The sequence below is a fragment of the Cetorhinus maximus genome, chromosome 17 (assembly GCF_964194155.1).
Source record: "Cetorhinus maximus chromosome 17, sCetMax3.hap1.1, whole genome shotgun sequence".
NCBI classification, from domain to species: Eukaryota; Metazoa; Chordata; class Chondrichthyes; order Lamniformes; family Cetorhinidae; genus Cetorhinus; species Cetorhinus maximus.
The window spans coordinates 31,032,888-31,060,666 of NC_135895.1; the positions used below are offsets into that span (position 1 = coordinate 31,032,888).

Below are 27,779 nucleotides of genomic sequence, written 5' to 3' on the forward strand. Positions count from 1 at the left end.
GGCAGCAATGGGAATAGAGAGATGCCAGGGCAGAGAGAAAACATTTGATGTTTTCCTTGCTGAGAATTTTTACAATGATTTTAAAACTTTTTGTCTTGTACTCTTCAAGACACACCCCAAGAATACCAACATAAGCGGAAAACAACAATTTATACTTCCCTTTATATTTGTATTCTTGTAAAATGTCTTGATGAGCGCAAGACAAAAAGCTTTCACACGTCTCTTTTTTCAGCAATACTCAAGTTCTGTACTACCAAATAACTGTTTAATTTTAGAAACATTAATGTGATGATTATGAACATAAAAACCATGCAAGGTTCATTTAATGTCCTGCTGCTTTAAATTAGAGTATCAGTATTGCCTTGTTGCAACTTAAACTTTTGAAACTGTTGGGCCTGCAAGAATCATTCAACTGGGCCAATTTTGAACAATCCAACATGCCAATTACTGCCATACACTCAAACAATTCACAATAATGTTGTCAACAACAGCAGCAGTTATTTGCCTTTAAAACCTGTATTAAAGATAAAGAAATGCTGCAAGATGCTTTAGTAACAGGACACAGATGCTCAACCAGGGAGAAATTAAATAGGGTGGTTGAAAGTTTACTGAAGAGATGGATTTTGAGAAGGTTTACAAAGGAGAGGCAGAGAGATTCAGTAAGGCAGTTCCATAAAGTGAGATCGAGGCACGGATAGCTGAAGGGCAGCAGATTTTCTTCCCTAAAGGACATTAGTGAAACTGATGGGTGAAGATTCTTCTACCAATGGTGAAGCAAAGCTAAAGGAGGGTACACAGAAGGCTGGAGTCAGAGGAACAACTGTTCAGGAGAAAATATAGGGCTGGAGGAGTTTGTTGAGGTAGGGTAGAGTTAGACTGTGGAGGGATTTGGCGATGAGGACAAGGATTTTAAATTTAATTGTTTGCGGGACAAAGTGTGACAATGTATGTCAACAATGATGTGGGTTTAATGTTCTTGAGTTGCTTCTATGCACCGTCAAGTAGAGAAAGAGTCCTCCTCTGTTGACTTTTCCCCACCCTGCTGACAAGTCAGCCAGCCCAGTGCAAGATGGGCAGCTACAGTTTACTAGGGAGGTGGTGGTGTAGTGGTATTGTCGCTAGATCAGGAAACCCAGGGTAATGCTCTAGGTTCAAATCCCACCATGGCACGGACAGGTAATTCTAATAAAAATCTAATGATAATCATTTAAAAAACAAGATTGTTGGAAAAGCCCATCTGGCTCACCAATGGAACTTTAGGGAAGGAAATTTGCTGTCCTTATCTGGCCTACATATGACTCCAGACCCACAGTAGTGTAGCTGACTCATATCCCATGAATTAAAAAAAACAGTATTTACAGCACAGAAACAAGTTGATGGTTATACTCCAGATGAGCTGCCCCTCTCATTTTATTTCTTTCTCCTTTGTGTACTTATCTAAGATGCTTTATCTCACAGAATTATTTGTCTCTTGGCACAAAAAAACTCACTGATCCATGGATCTAAATGGAGGATATATGACAAGTGGATGCAGTTACACATAAGAAAAAAGCTGCCTGAGTGACACACAGCTGCATGCTCATAGGTCTCTTAGGAAAGTGACAATCCATTGTGTTGTGCAATAATATTATGGTTCTCTTCAAGTGAGATATGCTGATTGATCTAGTGCAGATATTGCAACAGGTACTCTTACCTAATAAACATGGTAGCCATTGTGAAATACCAACTTCTTTTTTCTTCTGAAGTTACCTACAATAAAAATACAATCATAGAAAATTACAGTGCAGAAGGGGGCCAATCGGCTTGTGGTAACCCTGCTCAAATACATGCTTTCAAACTGGAAACTCAGTAAAGTAGATTATCATTTTTAAATATGTGCATAATTTAGCTTTATAATGTTGGTTATGCCTAAAGTAAACAACTTAAAGGCCATTCCTGCTTGTTCTCTGGGGCTACTCAAACACGCACCACCTTCTGGCGATTAATTCAGTAGCATTGATAGAAACTTGGGACCAAGTAATCATTCTTTGTCTTGTGTGAGACACAGGAATGAATTTCCTCTAAATCACAAAATCATATAGCACAGAAGGAGGCTATTTGACTCATCGTGCCACTTCCCTGTTCTTTCCCTATTGACTTGCAAATTGTTCCTATTCAAGTTCCTATTCAATACCCAATTCCCATTTGAAAGTTTCCAGCTCGCCATCAAATCTGAAGGACCACCTTCTCCTTTTAAACATGCATTTAATTATTATCGAATATTATTCTGTATCAAACAGAAGCAATGAAGGATTTGCCTCAATGCACTTGACGCTGCACCTTAAAAAACATTTAAACTCAGGTTGGAAGATGTGAAACAACTTGTTCCTAAAAAAAAAACCAAATGGGGAAAATCATTGCACCAATCCTTCGAATGGCCATTGCGTCTGTCAATGGCCATATGCTGTGAGGCGAGATGGTGGTTAGAGTGGTAATGTCAGTGGACAGTAAGACAAAACCCCAAGTTAATGCCCTGGGGGCCCAAATCCCATGGCAGCTTTTAAAATCAATGAATGAAATCTGGAATTGTAAGCTGCTCTCAGGAAACTATAATCGATTGTTGTTAAAAAAAAAATCAGAACAGCTCTGCCTCACCCTGTTCTTGGCATAAAGCAAAGCTTTGTCGTAGAGCCCAATGGCTGTGCTCAGCTTCTTGGCATGATCCTCCTCGCTCTGCAGCCCCACGTCGAAGGCGCTGGCGTACGCCTGTTCAGCAAGGCACCTGGCTGCATGGAGCGGCCGCAGCGACTCGTCCCCCTCCCCTCGCTTCAAGCCCATCAGCTGGGACAGCCGCTCCACGCACTCGGCCGCCTGCGCCTCCTTCTGCAGCCGGTCGGACACGTAGCCCAGGTTGGCCCAGGCGTTCAGGTTGCCCGGCTCCTCCTGGCAGACGCTGGAGAAGATCTCTTCGGCCGCCTGATATTCGCCCAGGTAGAAGGCGAAGACGCCCAGCAGGTTACGCACGGCGAAGCGCTGAGCGCCCTCCTCCGCCTCCAGCTGCAGGCTGTCCCGCTTCAGCTTCGCGTCTCTCCGCCGCAGCCTCTCGGGTTGCAAAGGCTCGAAGTTAAAATTCAATTCCAGATGGAAGTGCCCGGGGATGTAATCCATCTCCTGGATAATCTCCTCGATTTCCCGATCTGGGTCTTCCCCCATCTTTCATTAAAGAAGAAAATCTCTTGACTTTTGAACCACATTTATTAAAAAGTTCATCTCCTGTGTGACTCCTGCCACTTCTGTCCTATCCGGTGTGGGAAGGGTTTGATGTGGGTGGAACTGAAAACAGTGAAACTCTTCCTACTTATTCGATGGCTCTTTTCATTGTAGCTTTCGGTATAAGGGATACAATACTGCAGATGCTGGAAATCTGAAATAAAAACAGAAAACGCTGGAAATATTCAGTAGATCTGACAGTATCTGTGAACAGAGAAACTGATAAAAGCAAAAAAACTGCGGATGCTGGAAATCCAAAACAAAAACAAAAATACCCGGAAAAAACTCAGCAGGTCTGGCAGCATCTGCGGAGAGGAACACAGTTAACGTTTCGAGTCCGAATGACCCTACAACAGAACTAAGTAAAAATAGAAGAGAGGTGAAATATAAGCTGTTTTAAGGGTGGAACAAGTAGAGCTGGATAGAGGGCCAGTGATAGGTGGAGATAACCAAAAGGTGTCACAGACAAAAGGACAAAGAGTTGTTGAAGGTGGTGATATTATCTAAGGAACAGAGAAACAGAGTTATGTTTCAGGTCAGATTTGGAAAAAGTCAAAAGATAAACAGGTTTTAATCAAGTACAGACAACTTAAGACAGAGGTGAGGAGGAATTTGCTCACTCAGAGGGTCGGCCATTAGACTTTGGAATTCTCTACCCCAGAGGACAGTGGAGGCTGGGTCATTGAATGTATTCAAAGCTGAGTTAGATTTTTGATTGACAAGGAAGTGGAAGGTTATGGGGTCAGGCAGGAAAGTGGAGTTAAGGCCACAATCAAATCAACCATGACTTTATTGAATGGCAGAGCAGGCTCAAGGGGCCAAATGGCCTACTCCTGCCCCTATCTTTTATGTTCATTTGTAATTCTTGTCATCCAAGAAAACTTAAAACTATGTGCTTTCCTCGGATATGGCACACACTCAATAATCGAAAGAGATCTTGGTATCTGTCTCATTATGATCCACAGTCACATAAGAAATTTTGATATTGGTCATATTCCTACATTACAACTGTGACTACATTTCAAAAGTACTTCACTGACTGTAAAGCACTCCGGGATGTCCAGGGGTACAGAAAATTGCTATATAAATGCATCATTTTTTTCTTTGATATCTTCATTATTGCACTGACAGGTTTTAATTCCCTTCAAGGCTCGTGTTAATCACTTCATTTTGTTTAATTATCTTCTAGCTTTGACCTAAAAAGACAAATCAAAAGCTCTGTCTCATAAGGATCAGTTGAAGGTGAAGCAGCATTCTCTCAAGCTGATGAAGTGATGATGCTCACTGGGCCATTCTTTTACTGCACGTGCTTTGCTTGAGCATCCCACTGTTAATACAAAAATTGGAACCTAACCATAAAGCTTATCAGAGCCAGGGATTTGCTGTATGATGGGTGGGTAGACTGGTTGACATCAGAGGTGTCAGCCACACATGTCCTTCTGCTACATCTGTCGGTCACCAACACATGCTAACAGATAAAACCCATGCTAAGCTGAGGTTCTGTTAGGTGCTTTGAGAGAGTTCTGGGAGAATATAGTGGTTTTACCCAGCACTGACTGGCTAGTGCTAATCATTGATGTCAACCGAGTGTTCTTGGAAGTGGTATTTTCTTTTGGTTGGGGAGGGGCCCTTGTAATAGGATTGGTCTTCACTTTGATGGCATGTACAAAATAGGCCATTTAATCATATTACCATTTGACTTGGAAATGATTGATGCTGAGTAGCCAAATAGAAAATGTGTTCAATTTCCCAACACATTTCCTCTCGCCTTGATGTGCAAAACAAAAAATAGCCCACCAAAAGGATATTAAGAAAGACAACACAACTCTCATTACATACTGAAATTGGACTTAAAGTACGTCCACATGTTCCTGCACAAATTAGTGCACCAATGTCTTTCCCCCACAATAGTACAGCAGTGATAGAAGGGGAGATTTTCCAACACATTGAGTGGGAGCTCGCATGTGTGGAAAGATTTCTCCACTTGGAGATGTCAGGTAAGATATAATTATCAGCAGATTGGCTGAATCTTCCCAGTTCCACAGACAGGTCTGGAAGTGGGATCGGGAGCAAAATGAGAAAATAGCATGTTGAGCCGCTGTCCCAATACATTCTCACCTCTGAGCAATCTTGCCAGAGGCAGGGTCAGACTGACCACAGCTTCCCACTTGCAATGGCAGGTAGCCAATCAGGACAATTAAGTGCCCACTTGAGGGAAAATTGGTGAAGCTGCCCGGATCATGCCGACATCAGATGGGCCCCCAGCTGATGAGGCTGAAACCTGGTGGGTGCAGGGAGGCAGTCGAACAGTGGATCTGTGGTAGGCCATCAATGCTTCTTATGACTGCTGCCCATCACAGAGCTATGGGGTTCAGAGGGCCTGTCCTGGGTTGAGCTTCCCCTCCATAAGGATATTCTGACAGCTGTGGCCTTTCTTTATTTTTCACTTTTCTGAACTGTTCAGAAAGTGCCTCCATTTTGAGGTGCCCTCGCATTTCCCTCCATCTGCATTATCAAGGCACACATTGGGAATGGACCCACTGTTCTTAATTAAATGGTGAACTTGGAGATAGTCTGTTAATTTGTTGCTTCACATAAGATCAGGCCACAGGGCATATCTCTAACCCATGTGGATAGGGACCCGGAAATGATCCAGACCCTGGAAATATTTCAAAGGACATAAGATTCAATCCATTATAATCTGCATCACTGCATTCTCCCATTTACATACCTTACCATACAAGGTCTTACCAACAATGTTCTCTTTTACCAAAGGAATCTGTTATATATAATCAAGCGTTTGAAATCTGTCCAATATGGGTGTGTTTGGTAGATATTTCTGAAGTGTTGCTTCACATTCCTTTAGAACTGGATGTAACTTGAAAAATGTGGCAGATCAAGTCTTTCCTGTCTCACAGTGCATCATCCTACCACCAGCTTGATCAGAAGTAAACTTACCTCTCAGTCTCAAGACAGATACAGGAGACCTGACACTACCCAATACATGGAGGAAACATACCATAACTACAATTAATGCTGATTGTTTCAATGACATAATCCATATTCAATTATTTTAAAGCATGGAATTAAATGTCCACTGTTGATTACAAGGAGAACAATGCCAAATAGAGAATAGCACAGACCAAGGAGGGAGTTAGAAGACAATAATGGAAATTTAGGCGGGCCTTCCAACAGTGTAATGTAATTGATATTTACAAAGTTGCACTAAAAGTAAAGAGTTAGGAAGAAATTGTTCAGAAACAGTTAATTCCTACAAAAAGGTTACACAGAACAATTAGTATCTGAGCCAGTTATAAATAATAATGGAAAAGGAGACTGAAACTTCACAACAAATAATAGATTACTAGGTTAGCAGGAAACTACATAGAAAATCATGGATGGTGGAATTGAGCAATAAAACAACAGTTTAACAAATGGTTCAGATTAGATCAAGTTTGTAAATATGCTTCGAGATCAAATACGTTTTGAAGTTTACCTCCTGTCCTCTACTATAGTGAGATTCTGATGGTTACAGTCAGTGTTCCTGCTGCTGGTCATGTTAAAACTCATGGAAACAACAATGGCAAATAAGTTATTGTAACTATCAATCAATTCAATGGTGGGGGAAAGTGCTAGATAAATGCAAGTTTTTCTTTTCCCTCATATGTGGGTTTTCAGAAAAGGTGCTCCGAGAGAGTTGTTAAGTGTGAATATGGCTTAGTTGCTAAGAATTTTGCATTTGAATTTATGCATTTAATCTGACACTCAGTCAATTGCTGAGGGAGTGTCATATTGTTTCAGGAGCCTTCTTTTGGGCAAAACATTGAAAGAGACTCAGGTAGCTCTCCACCTAAAATAATGTATCTGTTCATGCATTCATTTGTTATTTGTGGGATCTTGCTGTGTACAAGTTAGTTGCTATTTGCAAATTGGTTACTGTGGTACCCTGCAGAACAATCTCCAAAATGACCAATTGACAATGAGGCGTTTAAGGGATGACCTGAGGATGTGACAAGGCACTAAACAATGGTAATCTAAAGCGATGATTTTTTAAAAATAGTTCAGATAAACAAGATAGTCTTAAATCCAAGGATGCAGTATCCAGTTAAAAGCAAAATACTGTATTTTCTTATGAAAATGAAGATTCACGGTATTAAAAGACACGTAGCCGTGTGTATAGAAGGAGGGTTAGCACAGAGCAAAAAAGCAGTAAAATGCATGTTATGTGGGCTGTAGGCAATGGTTAACCCTATGGATCAGTGCTGGGATCTTTAGTTTTCCTATTTTATTAATCGTATGGATATAGGAACAAGAGGAATGTTCTGGAAGCTATGAACAATTTAAGGGAGTGACAAGACAGTTGAGGGCGAGTTCATAAGTTATGACAGAAGAGATTCAATTTATGTTGCCTGCAGGATAATTTAGAAGCTATGAGAAACAAATGAGGGAGAGCCAGAAGACATAGACACTTGCCAGAGGCAGGATTTGTTTTATTTATTCATTTTAGTTGAAGCACAGTGACCACTTGGACTGAATCACATGGTTTTAATTTCAGTCATCTAGGGATGTTTCTCTTTTGTTTAATGGGGAACACTATGACTGGATACTGCAACAAAAACAGAAAATGCTGGAAAATGTCAGCAGGTCTAACAGCGTCTGTGGAGGGAAAAACAGAGTTAACGTTTCGAGTCCTTATGACTCTTCTTCAGAGCTAAAGCTCTTTAGCTCTGCTGAATTTTTCCAGCATTTTCTGTTTTTGTTTCAGATTTCCAGCATTAGCAGTATTTTGCTTCCAGCTGGATACTGCATCCTTGGATTTAAGACTATCTTATTTACCTGAACTATTTTTTTTAACTCATCGCTTTAGATTATCATCGCTGTTCCACGAATAATAGAAGCTGGTTTACTGTCTGACGCAATGGGTATTGGAAGTGACACTCTACAGTTCGTTATTATTTTATAAATTGCCTGATGGTCATTATGCGCCCTGATAAAGCGCGTTCCCGGTTGCTAGGAGCCGTCGCGCAGCGGGTGGTTGTTCAATGTCAACCAAAAATTAACCAGCAACTCCTTGTAATTTAATCGACTCTGAAGCCGCTGTCAACAGCCGACGAGCGCTGATCAGTCAATGGAAGTGAAACAATTTCAAGGAGCTCCTTTTGGAACTCAGAAAGCCAGGTTAGTCGAAGGCTGGTGTTTTTTTTTAATTGATTTAGTTAATATTAATAGATTCCTAGCAAACAGAATATTGTTACGTGTGAAAAGAGAGGATAGCGAACTAGTAGAGAATACCTGGAAATTGGGTGGGATCCTTAACAAGTATTTTACACCAGTTTATACAAAAGACGAAGATAATAGGGAGGAGGTAAATCCTAATTTGGTTTAAAAAAAATGAGAGATACGATGAACAGAAGGAAAATTGCACAGTCATGTTGAGAATGGATGTGTTTTAGGGGGCTGGAGAGTGGCCAGTGCAATACTCACTTTCAGAAAGGGAGATAGAGCTATTCTAGGTAATTAGTTAAACATTTGTGATTTTTTAAAATTGGAATCTTTATTTAAAATGAAATATCTAGATGAGGGAAAACTAATTAGCAGCAGGAAACAATGATTTCAGAGAGGATTGTGTTTACAGATACAGCAGAAATGTAAGGGATGTGTTTTACATGGACTATTAGAAAGCCTTAGATAAAATCTGCACAGAGGACTATTAGAGAAGATTAAGGGGTGTTGAATTCGGGGAAATATAATAAATTGCTTTGGATTATTCATTGAGAATAATGTGAGGCTATCAGTACTCACTCTTATTACAGAGTAAATTGGGCAGCACCTTCCAGAATATGCACATACAGTGAGATCCTGGAAAATGTGGAACATTTTCAATATCTTGGGAGCTTCCTCTCGACAAAGGCCGACATAGACCACAAAATTTATCATCACCTTTAATGTGCCAGCTCAGCCTTTGGCTGGCTGAGAAAAAGAGTATTTGAGGATCAGGATCTCAAACTCAAGGCTAAGGTTATTGTTTACCAGGCAGCAGTGACCCCATGCTCCTATATGCCTCAGAGACTTAACAACCTATAGCAGGCACTCAAAGCACCAGAGATGCATTTGCAAGATCCTCCAAATCAGGTGGATGGAATGGTGGTCCAACAACACCCCCAAGCCAACATGCCTAGAACTGAGGTGCTAATCACTCAAAAACCAGCTCTGCTGGGTGGGACATGTCATTCATATGCCTGACACCAGGCTCCCGAAGCAATTGTTTTACTCGAAATCTGGTCCTGGCAGGAGACTCCCAGGAGGACAGTAGAAACACTTTGTCAATATCCTCAAAGGATCCCTGAAGAAATCAAACATTCCCACGGGGGTTCCTGGCTTGTAACTGATCAAAATGGAGACAGCTATCTCAGAACCCATCGAACCGGAGTGGAAACAAGCCATCCTCGGTCCTAAGGGATTACGCAAGAGGAAGAAGTTAAATGTGGAAATCCTGCTCCCCCACAGGCTGCATTATAACACTATATTGCTGATAGATCCAGCATTGAAATCAATGTAAGGTGAGAAGCTGCAGTAGGTACTCACTAGATCTCCACTAAACATGTCAACAAAAGTTAGGGCTGGTGCATTCAGGCATAAGTAAGTTCTTAACAGGGCAGTGCATTCAGCCATAAGTAATTTCCTAACGACATTTCACTCATATTTACCAGCAAATGTTCACATCTCTGGTGCTGAAAGTTTAATTTTACAAGTGTGGAGTCAGAAATTGATTAATGTTGGAGATTTTTTAAAAATAAAATAAATTTGCCTCCCTTTTGTGTCTCACTCTTAATCCCATCTTTTATTCCCTCTATTTTGCTTTCTGGATGAGATTTAAATCTTAATTTAGAATCTCTGGTTTATACTTTCTGGTTATATGCTCTGTGTACCTCAGTGAGAATTGATCAATCTGATTGGCTGAATCACTTCACTTCTTCTCCTGCTCACACACGTCTGGATCCCTTTTAGAAGACACTGCACTGGATCAGACACCCAATGACACTATGTCTATGAGCAAAAGCTGTTATGGACTTGATTTTCCAGACAGATATCTCATTAGAAACATTGAACTTTAGTTACAGGCTGCAGCAGCAGTTACATGCTTCCATCAAGCTCCACAACTAGAAGAAGAACTTGCACTCTAAGGTTCCCTACACTTAGAGCTGATTCATTCACACTGTCACATGATATTATAACAACACAATAAGTCTTAAAGCTACAGTCACTACATTCCTTAAAGCTACAATTACTACATTCCTCTCCCTTTACATATTTTTAATACAATTTGTATTTACAAGAACATCTACCTTCATGACATCACAAATATATACATGGGTCATGGACTCATAAGTTCAGTCTCTCAGTTGGTTTCCTGATCCAGGTGGAACATAGTAGTTCCACGACTTCCGAATCTCTTACAGGATCCACTTTATCTGGAACCACAGCAACGTCAGGTACCTCTTTAGGCATAGGCAGTTTAGTGTTATCTACTCCAACAGAAATATCTGGTATGTCTATCCTTGGGTGAACAATTTCAACAGGGATCATGGGTTCTACAATGGTTACAGGTGGAAGATCATTTTGTTGGGGTATCTCCCTTCTTCTCAAATGATCCACGTGTTTCCAGGTGATCCAGCCCTCCACTTCTATGTGGTACAACAAGGGTCCGGTCACAGAAACTATTACATAAGGTAACCAACTCGATCCACCACCAAAGGTTCGTACATGTACTGCTTCACCAACAGTAAATTCTCGTTTAATATGATGCAAATATGAGTCACTTTTTGATTCCCTTGACTTTTCTTCACCTTCTCCTCCACATTGGGAAGTACCAGGCTTAATCTCTTTCGAAGGCGTCACTTCATAAGTAACTCTGAAGTTGTTGAACCTGTAGTAGTGTGGAGGGTTGTTCATTGTGAACCACCTTCCATCTTGTCTTCTTCTGCCTACCACTGAGTTTAGCCTTGTCCTTCATTTTGACTTCATAGTCGGCCAGACTTCTCTCAAGCAAAATCTCAACTTGGTTCTGTTCAGGGGTTGAGCTACCCTTGCCTTGTTTCTTTCCCAGCTCAGGAACTCTTCGTGCTTCCTTTTGAACTCTCACTGGCCAATCGGGTTAATTTCCCTCAACCATATGTGACCTAGAAGGCTTGGGCCTTCACCTTCTATTACTATCACCAGAGTTGTGCTGTTTGATGCTAATAATAAACAGGTACAATGGTAATACCCTTCACTTGGATAGCTCTGCTAGTATAAGTTTTCAATTTGGCTGAAGTCTGCTCCAAATCCAATTGTTGAGTACCCTTGTTGAAGTATTTGAAGGTGTGCTCTCCCACCACAGTGGTTGAAGCACCAGTGTCCATTTCCATCATTAAAGGTTTTATGTTTACCTGCAGAATAACAGCGATTGGCTCTGTCTTCCCTACTTTTATATTAAATAGGGAGCAAATATCAGAACTGGTGGTTTCTGGTTTTTCCACTTTATGTACTTTGATTTACTTAGTTTGTTGCCTGGGAGTCTGTCTCAATCTTGCTTTACAATGCTTCAGCGCCCTCTTTTATGGCAAGAATAGCACTCCACCTCTTTAAAATGGCAAGTTTCAGGAGTATGATTGCTTCTACATTGGTAACAATTCATTTTCAGATTTGCTACTGACTGTTTCCTGTATTTATTTTAAATTTTTGGGTGCCAGGGACTGTCTTCCACTTTGTGTCGGAGTCCTGGCTTTTCACACCACACCTAGTTGTCCGTTTCCACCCCAACTGGAATACAGCACCATTTTGTGCACATTGTATAGCCTGTGTATCCTGTTCAGTGCTTTCCATCGCGAGTGCTTTTTCCAATGCTTTTTTAAAATCGAGGTTTACTTCCGTTAATAATCGTTGTTGAATGGCATCATCGTGCACGCCACAGACCAAAAGATCCCTGAACCTATCGCTTATGGGTCTCCAAAAAAGTCACAGTGTTCAGTCAGTTGTTTCAATTTCGCCACGTATGTATCAATGGTCTCCCCCGGGGCTCTAACCCTCGAATTAAACCTGAACTTCTGCATGGTGACTGAGGGTTTGGGTTGAAAGTGTCCCTTACAGAGGTCTAACAATTCACCGAAGTTCTTCGAATCGGGGGCATTTAGGGCTATCAAACTTTGGATTAAATTATAGGTTTTACTCCTGCAAATGCTTAGAATTGCTCTCCTCTTTTCCTCCCCCATTATTTTGTTTGCCTTGAAATAGAATCCAAGACATTCTACATATTGACACCAATCCTCTGTGGATGGTTTGAAGGGGTCAATCCTACCAAAATGTGGCATATCTGGGGAGTATATCTTCCTTTTCTTCTGTTTAAACAAGATACTCACAGTCGCTGGGTGAGGGGCAATGCCAGGCCTGAATTATTCTCGTCGCCAGTTTGCTATGGACTTGATTTTCCAGACAGGTTTCTCATTAGAAACATCAAACTTTATTTACAGGCTGCAGCAGCAGTTACATGCTTCCATCAAGCTCCACAACTAGAAGAAGAACTTGCACTCTCAGACTCCCTGCACTTCAAGATGATTTGTTCACACTGTCACATGATACTATACAACACAATAAGTCTTAAAGCTACAGCCACTACATTTCTTAAAGCTACAATTACTAAAAAAGCCCACAGAAACTTTCCAGGCAGCTGTCAGTGATGTGAATTGCAAACGCTATATTTTCACCATTGACTGCAAAATTTGAGCTATTGGAGTAAATACTGGTCAAATTGGAAAAAGCAGAGAGTATAAGTTGAGGGCAGTTGGAAGTGGGTAGCAGTGTTTCATAGGGTTCTGTTCTGGGATTGATTCCAATAACTGTACACATCAATGAAATGTATATAGGGCCAAAGGAAATTGTACCCAGATTTCAATGATACTAAAACAGGAAGCATAGTAAATAATTTGGAGAATGGAAGGAAGCTGCAAATGGAAATTGTCCATAATTGTGACTTGGTACATTTTGATTTTAAAAGTGATAATTATACTAGGAATAAGGAAGGCTGGGTGATGTGCAGGAACAGAGGGATTTGGGCTTTCAGATTTATATGAATTAAAGCACTTGCTCAATGGATAATGCCATAAAAATTACAAAAGGAATATGGGGGAAAAATTCATTCATGTAGTGCTGCTTCAATAAAACTGCCCTCCCCTGTTTTCTTTGTCTTATTATGCTCCTATAAAGTGCCTAAGAAATTTTTCTACATTAAAGATGCTATGTAAATGCAAATTATTGTTGTTGGTAGAGTCCTGGGAAATGCTGTTAAAAAAAAGGATATATTAAGTATTAACTGTACCTACCTAAAGATAATATACCTGCAATATAAATCAGAATGTTTTACTCCTAGCAAGTAACCTGCGTAAGAAACACTGTTGTTAAATACAAAATCAGATTCCGGTTTATAAGTCATTGGGTGGAATTTCCCATCCTGCCTACGATGGGTTTCATGGCGGGCCAGAGCAGAGAATCTAGCACAAGTCAAAAGATTGGAATCACACCATCGTAAAAACAGTCTGCAATTCTGCCGATGGCGGGTTAATGTCGGGTCAGGTATCCCATTAACTAGTTGCGTGAAAGCCATTTGCCTTCATTACCATCTCATGAATGCTCATTAAATATAGTGCTTGTCAGAATCACGTGCTGCCTTCCAACCTTGCATCACGCCAGCGGGAAATCATGCTGGTCTGAATCTCATTTGAAAAAGAGTGGCATGCAGCAGTCGGACCTCACTTCGCTCATGACTTCAAGGTGAGTGCAACATACATAGCCTACCTTAAACCGTGCTGCACCGGTCTTGTTGTGATGCCAGTGGAATGCCACAGTGCTGAGGGCGTAGGGTTGGTCTGCTCCTAGCAGTTGCCTCTGTAGTCCTGGAGGACACCACGGCGCAGTGTTACTCAGGCAGGGCTGATCACTCAGACAGAGGTCAGTATTGTGATTGGGGGTGGTGTATGGTTGATCTGCTTCCAGTGGGTGCCTCCGGTGTCCTGAAGGACAGCAGTGTGCAGTGGTACTCCGGCAGGGCTGAGCATTCAGAGACCGGCATTTCAACTGGGAGTGGGGGGAGGGGTAAATGATAATGGACGCACAGGGGGCAAAGGGGCAGGAAGGCATTGCAAGGGGTTGGGAGTGAGGAGCAATGACGTAAGACAGAGGGGCAGGAAGGCTTTGCAAGGGGGTGGAGAAGGATGGGGAGAGACTGAGGGGTGGGAAGCTGGAGACAGAAGTGCTGACAAACAAGGGGCTGGATGAAATGCCACATGTATGAATGGGAGGGGCTGCATGCAGACGCTGGAATATGAAAGGTGGCGGTATGTTAGTGTGGCACAAGAGGGATGGATCATACTGAGATTCATGAAGGAGGGTTGGGTGGGAAAGGAGACAGTGTAGGGTTCAATCATGAGGGCAATGGGGAACTCATTGAAACTCAAAGTCCTTGGTCTGGGATCAGAGAATAGAGACACTCCTTGGGGTCACAGTCAGGAGTCAGAGTAGAGACAGTCCTGGAGCTCTGTGGACTTCACAGTCAAGAGTGAGAGTGGAGAGTCAGCCATGGAGTGCAGTGGGTCATGCTACACGGCTATGCATGGCGCACACATTGTACTCCCACTTCAGGAAGGGGCAAGGGCTGTGTGCTCAATGGGGATAATGCACAGCTTGGTGTGCAGGGCATTTTCACAGTCTGTGTCCATGGGCTTGTCTGTCTATACTGGGCTGCAGATGGGATGATCATGGTTATGGGAGGCATCTGCAGCCTGTATTTGGGGAAAACATAATAAAGTGGGGGAGAGAGTATGTGATGCTTTTGTTGCGGGGAGGGTCTCCTTTGTAGGTGACCATGCACACAGCCTCTAGATGGGGAGGGTAGAGGTCCACATGGGTCACAGGCACATCAACGGCGATGAACTCAGGGGAGGGGGGGAGGTATGTTGACTACAACAACAATGGGATCCAGTATTACTGGGGGAGGCAGGAGAATAGCAGGAGGGAGCTCTACCTGCACATCATGAGTTCCAGGTAGATTTCTGGGACGCGGGCAGTGCAAGAGGGAGCGTCGATGTTGGTCTCAATGTAATAGCGGAGAACCACATTTGCACTATTGAACTAATGGCACAGATTTACATCGAATGTAGAAGTGAATCTGGATGGGAGGGGTCTGAGACAGTCTAGGAGGAGCGCACTGCTGGACTAAGGGGCCCTTTCTGGGGGAATCCTGTAACTTGTAGGTGCCACAAGATTAAGGTGGAGTCTGAGCTGAGAGAAAGGAGGAAGACCTCCTTGAGAAGCTAGCTATTGAAACCCATGCCTTTTGCTGCGCTGTAACAGGGAAATATAGAAGTGCCAAGCTTAACATCACACTCACTGCATTCCAACATTAGCACACAGGAATGTGAAATTTGGGAATGCAGGCACCGTTAGGGAGGCACAGGTGCTGCACATATGGCATTGTATCAATGGAAGACTTTCATGTCCTTTCCAGAATTGGCATTCATAACGGGCATCCAGTCATTAATCTTGAGCAACTCACTGTTCATTAGTATACCAGATCTGAAATTCGAGCACTGAGCTAGGTCAGGTCACACATGTTATTCAAACTTTCTCCAAGCTCTGTGAGATTGAGATGTTAACTCTCAGGGATGGCATCTTGGTCACCTCGATGTGTCTGTTAGCACCTCAGATGCAAGGTTGCTTCAGCGACAAAGCTCGTAGGGCAGAAGCCACTACAGACCATTACATTTGCTATTGGTTCAAGATTGTCAGCTTCACTATGTTCATCCGTTATTCATGAACCTATTCAATCTTTCATTTCGGAGAGAAGGATAAAACAGTTATGGATCCAGGGCTCAATGCTGCCTTTCTGAGGTTCTAATACGATGGAGGAGGAGAAGAAGGGACAGATGACATCGAGTGCAGCTTCAGGAGGCCCCGACTGAGGTCCCGGGTCCAGGGGAGCCACAGCAAGAACAAGAAGATCAGAAGGACAGAGCCAGACCAAGGAGGCAACTCGCTAGACTTAGGGTATACCACAGAAGACTCTCCTATTTGCAGATGAATGAGAGACAATGCTACGCACATCTGCACTTGTCCCGAGCTCTGGTGGATCACATCTGCCACATTCTTTGTGAGGTCCTAACACCCCATGGAGTGGGAGGCTGTCCCCTGCCAGTGGCCTTGAAGGTGACTGTCGCGCTCAATTTCTTTGCCTGTGGGTCGTTCCAGGGATCCACAGGGATCCTATGTGACATCTTGCAGTCTGCCACACCTAGATCCATCAAGGAGGTCACAGATGCCCTCTACAGCAAGGCACATCACTATGTGAGGTTTACACTCGATGAAGATAGCCAAGCTGTGAGATTCAACGGCTTTGCAGCTATCTCAGGCTTCCCAAGAGTGCAGGGTGCAATCAACTGTACCCGTGTGGCTTTAACAGCTCCATGGCAGCAGCTTCTAATGTTTATCAACCGTAAAGGCTTTCATTCCATCAATGTTCAACTCGGGTGTGATCATCGGAAGCACATAATGCCTGTTTGTGCTAGGTGCCCTGGGAGTTGCCATGACTCATACCTCCTGAGTCACTCACAGGTGCCTCAGATATTCGGATGGCCTGAGATTCTATAGGGATGGCTGTTTGGGAATAAGAGGTACCCACGAAAATGCTGGCTCATGACACTCATGTGTCAGCCTCAGAGTGCTTCGGAGGAGAGTTACAACACTGCTCACAGCTTCACACAGTCCCTAATTGAGTAGACCATTGACATTCTGAAGATGCGCTTCCAATGTTTGAACCACTCAGGTGGGGCACTGCAGTACAGTTCCGATAGGGTATCCCGCATCATCGTGGTGTGTTGCGCCCTTCACAGCCTGGTGCTGCAAAAGGGTGACCCCTTGCCAGAGGGAGAAATGAAGGAGGATGAGAGCTCCTTGGAGGATGAAGAGCAGGAGGTCCAGGAACCTGAAGAGGGTCAGCTTCCACGGAATGATGCCATCGAGGAAACACGACATGGAAGATATGCCCGTGCCACTCTAATTGCTACCAGATTCCAGGAGGAGAGATGTGAAGGCAAGTGGTGGTGGTGGCGGAGGTTGGTTGGGGGGGTGGGGGGGAATGGTTACATTTCTCCTGGCCCTGAATGCCATTCCATTGCCTCGAAAGGGGTGTCCAACCAGTCACATGGAAAGTAAGTTCAGCATTCAGACTTGCACCTTCCAGCCTCACGATTCACCAAGTCTTGATCTCTAAGAAGGTCAGCGGTGCTCCCTGTATGCATTCGTTCTGGGAAGTGAGAGTCGACACAACAGTGAAAACGCTGCAGCAACTTACTTGATGAAGTCGTCGCCACATTAATAAGAAACTACAGCTGCCAGTGAGATGAGGACATGGTTGGGGATATCATCCTCCCGTCCAGGTCTTGTCCTTTCGCACTACTATGAGGAGACACAACTGCCGCCAATCCCTCAAGGCTGCTGAGCTGCCTCACACAACAATGTATCGCGAGGAAACAGGCATACAAGTGCATTAATCACACACTTCCAATAAAGATTTTAACCCATCTCCCTGACATGACATAAGGGTGAGGAGACTGTCTTCAGTGAGGTTGACATCACATGAATGTTAATCTCACAGTGGGACACTATCACTGAGTGGTGGGGTGGATAAACCTCAAAATAATAGGATTCAAATGTACATAATCACAATGCCTTTAATTGTCCAAGCCATTCACACTAAGATCAAATAACAAAAGTGCAATATTTTTACGGTGGTTGCACACCCATGACCCAAAAATAATTTCAATATTTCTTAATCTTCCTAACTCTACCACTACACCTGGGTGTAACTCCAACATCCACAGCAGAGGTGGCGGCACCCCACTGACTGCTACGTCCTCATATCTGTGATGACCTTGCGGACGTCCTCTGGTGCTCCAAGGCCTGGATAAGGGGCTCCTGCTCAGGGGCAGATGCAGCCTCCTCGGCCTGAGCAGCTGGAGTGGATGGGGTCACAGGTTGAGGGAATTCAGAGTGGCTGGACACTCTTGGAGTGTCCTGGCTGGAGGCCCCCGGGGTGTCGAGCTGACGCATATCTTCCCTGTGGGTGCCCAATGGCCCTTTCCTGACTCCTTAAGGAGAAAGGGTACCTGGAGGGAAGTCAAGGTGCCTCATCCCCCTCTCGCCTAGACATTGATGGTGCCCACCAGTGTGTGGTCATGGAGTCCTGGGCCAAGTGCAAATTCAGCAAAACCCACTGACTAAGGTCTCCATGGTGATCGCCAGCCTTCTCATGGTGACCTTGAGGCGCTCGCATGCCAGACCCACAACATAAGACAGAACGCGGACGGACTCCTCCATCCTTCGCTCCAGTCTGCTGAGTGACTGCCGAATCTCTGCCTGATGTTCCACAGTCTGTCCTTGCACCTCCAGCATTGTATTGGTGGCCGCTCACAGAGATTCATCAAGTGACCCGGACTCAGCAGGTGGCTGGTCTCCAACAGTCCTCCGAGTGCCGGAGATCTTCGCTGTCCCTGCCTCCAAATGCTGCAGGGACGTATCAGTGAGGTATTCTCCAGTAGGTAACCCCAAGTCTAACCTAGAGTTATGACCCTTCGAGGTGTGTGTCTCTGCACTGGTGGAGGGTGCTGGTGAGCGCAGTGACATAGAAACATAGAAATGTAGAAAATAGGAGCAGGAGTAGTTCATTTGGCCCTTCGAGCCTGCTCTGCTATTCAATATGATCATGGTTGATTCTCTATCTGAACGCCATACTCCCGCTCTCTCCCCATACCACTTGTTCTTCCTCAGTGGATTCCTCAGCTTCCTCATCCAAGGTGGCCTGGGGGCTGGGGCTTATGTTGGCCCTCCTCATCTGGCTAAATCTGCTGATCCCTATAAAAGAGGGAAGAGAGTTTTAATTCATGTGCAGGCAGATTACAAGATTGCTTGTCACTCACTGAGAATGTCAGGATGTGATGAATGTATGGAGGTGTCATCCATGCTGGGTTCCTGGGACAATCCGATCTCCCCTTCCCCACAGGAGCAATCCCTGTCCTCCCCAGCGAGCCCGGTGGCAACCTCCTCGAACTTGGTGAGGGGAACAATGTCGGCCATCCCCCCTCTAGCCTGGGATCTTTCCCATCCGTGTGGGCCAGCTTGGACTGGATGTAGACAAAAGAAAGGAATGAATCCATACTTCAGGGGCAGAAAGGCAGCAGCATTTGAATTTTAGTGGAAATTTTAAGTTCAGGTATTTGGGAACTCTGTTTGAAAGTGAGAGCTGAGAAGGACCAGCTAGTTCCTGCTTCAAATCTTTTACACAGCTGGCATAGGCACACCAGGGCAGATTATATGAAATCGTAGCCCTCACCATCAACACCAGCGGCTGACATCTTTGTGGCCTAGAAAATACATCCAAACTCCAGCAGCATATCGGGCCAGGATTGGTATTGGCACTGGCAGTATAATCAGCAGACAGAGGTTGGGAAAGATATATTCCCCCTGTGTGTGGTTAGCCCTCCCCAGAAGGGCTGAGGATGGAGTGTGAGCAACATGATTGATGAGATGGTGGTGATGTGAAAGTTTCTGTGAGACAATCAGTGGTGATATGTGTCTTCCACAAATGTGTGTGATTCACGAAGAGAGTAGCTCTTTGAGTACATGATGCTATAATGAGAGTTCGATATTGGAAGGAGTTGAAGGATGATTTACCCTGGCGGAGTGGATGAGATCATTCATCATTCATCCTCTTCCTGCATTGGGTGGCGTTGTGGGTGTGGTGGCCAATGGCCAGAGAGGTGAGGCTGGCGTGCTCTCTGGAGCTGTCCCTCAGGTACTACACATCCCATGCTCCCGCAGTCCTCAGATCATGGCTTTGAGGGCATTGGGGCAGAAGTGGGATGCAGCCGCCTTCTTGTGGCTTACAGCTTTCTTCCTCTGGTTGCTAGACATCTATGTGGGTCACCTGGAGACAGCTGGGCTGGAGAGAGTGAGATGTGTGAGCTTGGGTGGCGTTTTAAATATGGCACCTGGACCTTCAACCCCATCAGGTAATGGCCGTCTGGCCGATTCGCCCGCCCGCCAACCATAATGTTGGACGGGCAATGAAAAATCACTGTTGATTACTACGTTAATGGCCTTAATAGGCCTCTTAATTGTCGGGAGGCACATTGCTGACACTCGCGCGCCTGCCGACTGAAATATCGTGCAAGTGCACGATGACATCGGGACACTTGCCCGACATCATCTCACGCTATTTCACACTCGAACCGGCCAGGCGCGTGCCCACGCGCCAAGTGAAAAACTCTGCTCATAATACCTGTTCATTGCTTTCATATCAGTTGTCAATATTTAAAATGTTTTAATATTTCAAAATGGGCTATTGAGATTATTGATGAGTTTTAGGATAGATTTGGGGAGGAATACTTTAAACTTAAGAACTTTGGAAAGAAATATTTTTCTTAAATTGTACTCCAAAAAATCGCAGCATGGGCTCAGTGGGATGAATAGCCTTTTTCTGTGCCGTGACTCTATGGGCAGAATTCTCCCTTCGGCAAGCAGGCGTGGGGCCCGCTCGCCGACACGTAAAATGACGCGCGGGGGCGGGCATCAAGCGGGCATCCTGATGTCACCCCGCGTCATTTAGATTTTCAATTCAGCGGGTGCGCAGCCGAATGAGCTGCGCGCCCGCCGAACTGTCAAAGGCCTATTAAGGCCAGTTAATGAGTAATTAAAACAATCAACTGAGCTGCCCATCCAACCTTAAGGTTGGCGGGCAGGCGAAGGGCTCCGGCGCCCTTCAGAAAAAACATGAAACCTCATCCACAGGCAGGATGAGGTTTCATGAGGGTTTTAAAATTTGTATAAAATGTTTAAATAAAAGAAATTGACATGTCCTAGCTCATGTGACAGTGTCACGAGGGGACGTGTCAGGAATATTTTTTTCTGCCTTTGATGAACTTTTGAATCTTGAGCCGATCTCCCTGAGGCAGCACGTTGCGTGAAAGAGTGCACTCCCGGCTCAGGGAAGTACCCCCCACCCCCGCACAGGGAGCGCACAGCACTTCCGGGCGGACATCACGCTGGGTGGGCTTTAATTGGCTCACCCACGTAAAATGGCAGCGCGCCCCCAGCCGGGGTCACCAATCAGGAACCCGCCGGCTCACGCCAGCTCCCCAATGCTGCCCATATGAGTCTAAAAGGGTGGTAGTTTTCAAAGACAAATGTATCATGGGTGGATTTTCTGAGGAGCTGACAGATTTAAAGGGGAGAGGGATAGAAAAAAAAATAAAATAAAAATTTGCATTGAAATATCATCTTTTAGGACTACAGGGTCTCCCAAAGTGCCTTACAGCCAATTAAATAGTCACTTCAGTACACACGGCCGCCATTTTGCACAAAAATACACTCCCACAAACAACAATATGCTAAAAACCAGATTCTGTTTTTATGAAGTTAATTGAGGGATAAATATTGGCTAGGACATCAAGGATAATTCCCCTGCTCTTCTTCAAAATACTACCATGGATCTTATGCATTCACCTGAGAGGGCAGACAGAGACCTCAGTTTAACATCTCATCCAAAAGTTCTCACCTGCACTGCAGGGTCAGTCTTGATCTTTATGTTTTTGCTCATTTCTTGGAGAGAAACTTGAACTGACAGCCTTCTGACTCAGAGACAAGAGCAGTACCAACTGAGCTACAGCTAAGACTGCCTGACAAGTATTTACACAGAGGGAACCATTAAAAAATTACCCAACAGAGCGGCCAGAAATGGAAGTTGCGTGATCACCAGTTTGTTGGGAATTGAGTGGAGGGACCAGGAGTTGGGTCTCATAAACAAGTTAAGCTCAGAGAAGGCATGAGTAGAGATAGGAAAGAAGGATGCAAATTTAAGGCTAAGTAGAGGGCAAAGCCTTAGGGGAAGCTTGGCTGAATGGACTAAGGGAAGGGAGGGAAGTAGCAGAGGCAACTAAACATTGATTTCAATCTTGGTGACAAAGAAGTTCAAGAGTACCTCGCATTTGCTGTCAGAATTTGGGGTGGAGAAGGTGGGGAGAGGGGTTTAAGAAGAAGGTTATCTTTGCATTCGAGGATGATCCTAGAATAATGAAAAGTTTTGGCAGATGAGAACAGGACCCAATATGGTCCAGTCAGACCTGGTGACGAATGGTTAAACCAATTGTCTGCCACAACCATTCAAGTATGTGTCTTTTGGACTTGAAGGAGCGGAGATCAGAGTAATATCAGAGAAAAATGATTAGGGTGGGAAAAAGTAATGGTTTTATTGGGAACAAGGGCATCAAAGGTGGAGTTGAAAGTATGATTGAGGAGATGGATATAGCTGCAGAAATGTTATGGTGAATGGAGGGCCAGACGAGAGACAGTTAGGAATTTGTAAGTAGAGTTGTAAGTGACTTTGGGGAGAGTTTTTCAAGGGTGGACACAGAAGGAAGTGGGGTTGGGTGCAGGAAGGGAGGTATGGGTAGAGAGCGATTCAAGAAGTATGTTTTAACTTCACCGATTACAGTCTTCACTTTGGAATGTATAAAGCTGAAATCTAGATTAGAGATGCATATGGTCTGAGTGGGTGCTGATTATTGAAATGGGCTGAATTGTTTTTCTCCTCCCAAAATCTTTGCATTCTATGTATCCAATAAAATAAGGCAACATTGTTTTTGGTGCTATTGCAGGTTTGATGTGTATGGAGTTCACCCAGACAGAAAGAAGCAAGGCTCTTACACAGAAGTGCCTTATGATAAGAGGGCCACTGGGGAACGGGTGAGTTAAACAGGATTTTAGAATTAGGTGACAGTCACTTTAGGAGACAGGGACAAACCCACACAACTGAATATTGAACCAACAAAAGCACTGCAAGTTTGCACATTCCAGCAAGAGGTGACTTTTATATCTCAACTGTATTCATGTAAGGAGAAGGTGGAGGCAAAGGCACTTGCTGATGAGGCCAGTGGCAAAAATCAGAGTTATGCTCAAATACATCCTGATGGTTCATTGAACAGTGGCAATAGTTTGGGGTGTGAGAGCAAGATGATTAGCAGCACGACTCTGAAAATATTAATTTTAATATTAAAAAAGAACATTTTAAAATTCTTAGGTGAAAATCCATTAAGGTTTGTGAGAAACCCTGATGTTAAACACTTTTCCTTTAGCCAAGTGGAGAATACATCATGGCATTGCAAGATCAGTGTTCTACATCAACCTACTAACAAAATAGCTGGCAAGCAACAAACTCAACCTCACAAGTGAAGATATCAATCTCACCTACCCCTGCCTCCAAAGGTGCATTTTTATGATGTGAAACTTAATTTCATTAATGGCATTTTTGAATTTAAGTTTCTATTAATTAACTCCATCAGTTATAGAAGCAATATTTACGAGGTAGATTAGGTAAGCACATGCTCCCATTCTTCAATTATCTTCTCCCTACAAAAATAAGAGTGGTACTGTCAAATCTAGACCCCCTGGTTGTCTAGAGGAATACAGGGGAAAATCAAACAGAAAAAGAAAGCATACGATAGGCACAAAGAACTAAACACTGCAGATAGCCTAGACGAATATAGGAAGTGCAGGGACGAAGTAAAAAGGGAAATAAGGAAATCAGAGAGAGGGCATGGAGAAAGATTAGCAAGTAAAGTTGAAGACAATCCATAGATGTTTTACCAATACATTAATGCTAAAAGGTTAGTTAAGGGAAAAGTGGGACCTATCAGAGATGAAGATGGAAACTTGTGTGTAGATGCAGAGGCTGTGGGAAGGGTTTTAAATGAATATTTTGTCCCCGTGTTTACAAAGGAAAGGGAGGATGTAGATATAGTAGTCCAGGAGGAACACTGCGAGATATTGGATGGGATAGTCATAAAGAGAGAGGAAGTATTCAAAGGGTTGAAATCCTTGAAAGTTGATAAGTCACCAGGGTTAGCTGGATTGTTTCCAGGGCTGCTGAAGGAAGTAAGGGAGGAGATAGCAGATGCTCTGAGGATGATTTTCTAATCTTCACTAGATGCAGGGGAGGTACCAGAGGACTGGAGAAATACAAACGTAGTTCCATTGTTTAAAAAGGGATCAAAGGAAATGCCAAACAATTATAGGCCAGTTAGTCTTACATCGGTGGTGAGCAAATTAGCAGAATCAATCCTGAGAGATAGGATTAACTGTCATGTGGAAAGGCATGGACTAGTCAGGGATGGTCAGCATGGATTTGTTAAAGGAAGGTCTTGCCTCACAAATTTGATTAAATTCTTTGAGGAAGTGACAAGAAGGGTTGATGAAGATAGTGCAGTGGATGTTGTGTACATGGATTTTAGCAAGGCATTTGACAAGGTCCCACATGGCAGATTGGTCAGGAAAGTAAAAGCCCGTGGGATTCAGAGTAATGTGGCAAACTGGATAAAAGGTTGGTTTTGTACCAGGAAACAAAGGGTAATGGTCGATGGATGCCCTTGCGAATGGAAAGTTGTCTCAAGTGGTGTTCCACAGGGTTCGGTGTTGGGACCCTTGCTGTTTGTGTTATATATTAATGATTTGGACGTGAACGTGGGGGGCACGATTGGGAAATTTGCAGATGACACAAAGATTGGCCGAGTAGTGGATAGTGTAGAGGATAGCTATAATCTCCAAAATGATATAGATGGGTTGGTGGAGTGGGCGGTAAAGTGGCAGATGGATTTTAACATAGAGAAGTGTGAGGTCATACATTTAGGGAGGTCAAACAGTTACAGGGATTACACAATAAATGGGAATATACTGAGAGGGGTAGATGAAGTGAGAGATCTTGGTGTACAAGTACACAGGTCCCTGAAGGCAGCAGTTCAAGTAGACAAGGTTGTAAAGAAGGCATATGGAATGCTCTTCTTCAATGGCAGAGGTATAGATTATAAAAGTAAGGATATAATGTTGGAATTGTATAAAACACTGGTGAGGCCACAACTGGAGTATTGTGCGCAGTTCTGGTCACCACATTACAGGAAGGATGCAATAGTTCTGGAGAGTGTGCAGAGGAGGTTTACAAGAATGTTGCCAGGGTTAGAAAAGTGTAGCTATGAGGAGAGATTGGATAGGTTGGAGTTATTTTCCTTAGAACAAAGAAGGCTGAGAGGTGACTTGATTGAGGTGTGCAAAATTATGAGGAGAATAGATAGAGTGGACTGGATAAAATTGTTTCCCTTGGTGGGTAATTCTAGAACCAGGGGACATAGATTCAAGATAAGTGGCAGAAGGTGTAGGGGGAACATGAGGAAGAACTTTTTTATGCAGAGGGTAGTGGGTGTCTGGAATTTGCTGCCCAAGTCGGTGGTAGAGGCAGAAACTCTAAACTCTTTTAAAAAGTACTGAATCTGCTCCTTAAGTGCTGTAAGCTGCAGGGCTATGGGCCGGGTGCAGGAAGGTGGGATTAGAAAGGGCACCTGGGTGTCCTCGGGCTGGCATGGACAAGATGGGCCGAATGGCCTCCTTCTGTGCTGTAACTTTTCTATAGCTCTATGGTTCTAAGCTTCGTTTCCATTTCCATGGCTGAAATATTTGAAATGTTCAAGCGATGTTAAAGATATTTTCATTGTTTTCTCTGTTCCAATTGTGTGATCGGGCCAGTGGAGGCTTCCGATTTATAAGATCATGTTAAGCAGATTCTTCTGGGTCTCCTCTGAGTATCATTCACAGCAATGTGGTCAGACATTCATCAAAATATGTTATACAGCAGAAACAAAAGCACCAATGTCACCTTGGGGTAGACAGCAGTAAAACCTCTGATTCTGCCTTCATTCCAATTACACCATAATTGATAATCTGTACAATTGCCTGAATGAACTGTTTTACATTCCCAGGTTTCATCTTCCTCATGCTTTTTCAATGCTTGTCTAAGATTATTTTTGTCTTTCATCCTATGCTTTTCACCTTTTTGCAGTTATTTTTAAAGACCCATTCAAAGGCTATTATGCCTATCTTGTATGCCCTGGAATAGTAGGACAATACAGTGTCAGGAAAATATAACAATTTTCATAATGTTATTGTAATTTATTATAAGGTAGGAATAGTGGGGTCTGAGTAGTGTATGTCTGTGTGTGTGTGTGTGTGCATGTGTGTGTGTGTGTGTGTGTGTGTGTAGTGGTGGGGGGACCTAATTGAATTAAAGACAGCTGGTCTGAAGGCTTTGATGTATCAGAAGAAAAGCTAGGTTTGAAACGTTAAATAGGTAAACATGGTTGAAGTTTTAGAATGTGAGGTGTAAAGGGGAAATTTGCATTTTTAGATAAACCAGAGTAATTTGAATTTCAAAAGAGGTGGTGAAATGTTACACTTAGCCAGAAGAAGCCAAATAGTGTGTTTATTTGTCCCAAAGCTTACTGATAAAATTGGTACTATAAAAGATATTTATTATTAGAAAAGTAGAGTTGAAAGGACATATTGGGACAATGGAATTTACATTAAAAAGGGAGAAATCTGTATAAAGGAAATGAGGCTATGTGCAAGAGGAAGCAATTCTAAGGTCTAACAAGTGTGAAACGCCTCCAGCCTCTAAGCCTTAAGTTGCTGTCTACATGAGCTGAAGTGAAGAAAACTCACTTTGAATTCGATTGCTCAGGGTATCGTGTTTCTTTGCCTGGGTCTTTTAAAATCTGTGTGTTTTACTGTTACCTTAACGGAAGTGTAACTGGAAGTTAGATTAACTAGGGGAGCTAGGAGTTATCATAGGAGCAATTTGTAAACCTATGTATGTGCTTAAAATCATTTTTTTATTAATAAAGGTTTAATTTAGTTTGTAAGAAACCTATAAGACTTGGTGGTCTTATTATTAATTAATTCAAGGCACGCATCTCAAAATAAATACTAATTGTAAAATAGTTGTAGCAGTTGTTTCAAGTTTCCCTTTGTGATTTGAACAGCTCGGCATTTACCTTCCGTTGTGCCACAATGACAGTGCAAAAGAGAGAGAGAGCAGAGCAGTGGAATTAATTTTTGATTGATCCAGCTATGAGCTGGACTGGACACAAAATCCCTTCCTGTATTGTAAACTTTGTATTTTCGCACAGTATTTTACTTGGAAAAATTATTGATTGTAAAACTTACTTCAATTCGACCCTTGGCCACACTGGAAGTTAATTTTAAATAAATTAACCTTGATGAAATGAAATAAATTTCAATGTTTTTTTCAAATAAACAAATTTTTCCTTGACACATTGTCCTTGACACCTTTCCCTGCCTATTTTTTCAGAACTGTAAAAGTACTCACTTTCCAATTGTAATGAAGTGCCTTTTGTTGTGATATGAGGTACCTGTACCTTTAAGAGTGTGTGTCTTAAAATGCTGTCACTACTACCTTGACAGGGTATGATGTATTAGTCCCATGACTTGCATTCAGCCTACAAGCAGCAGGAATAGATATCAGCTGTACTACAGCCTCCCAGAAAACGCCATCTCTATATAGTCTCATCTTCAAATAATGAACCCATTTTATTGTTTCACCAATC

At 43.3% G+C, this 27,779-nt stretch overlaps 2 protein-coding genes across 4 annotated transcripts in view; one reads left to right on the plus strand and one right to left on the minus strand.

Annotated features, from left to right (window-relative positions):
* ttc22 (tetratricopeptide repeat domain 22) overlaps nt 1–27,779 on the minus strand; it is an 82,534-nt gene that overhangs the window by 28,042 nt on the left and 26,713 nt on the right. For both annotated transcript variants that reach the window (XM_078560921.1, XM_078560920.1), the window contains exons 2-3: nt 2,635–3,403; nt 1,694–1,749 (exon numbers count right to left, since the gene is read on the minus strand). In XM_078560921.1, the coding sequence (XP_078417047.1) occupies nt 1,694–1,749; nt 2,635–3,192 (614 nt within the window). In that variant the 5' untranslated portion in view covers nt 3,193–3,403. The remainder of the gene's footprint in view (nt 1–1,693; nt 1,750–2,634; nt 3,404–27,779) is intronic.
* LOC144692741 (ciliary microtubule-associated protein 2-like) overlaps nt 8,330–27,779 on the plus strand; it is a 35,328-nt gene continuing 15,878 nt past the window's right edge. For both annotated transcript variants that reach the window (XM_078561825.1, XM_078561826.1), the window contains exons 1-2: nt 8,330–8,427; nt 22,989–23,076. In XM_078561825.1, the coding sequence (XP_078417951.1) occupies nt 8,378–8,427; nt 22,989–23,076 (138 nt within the window). In that variant the 5' untranslated portion in view covers nt 8,330–8,377. The remainder of the gene's footprint in view (nt 8,428–22,988; nt 23,077–27,779) is intronic.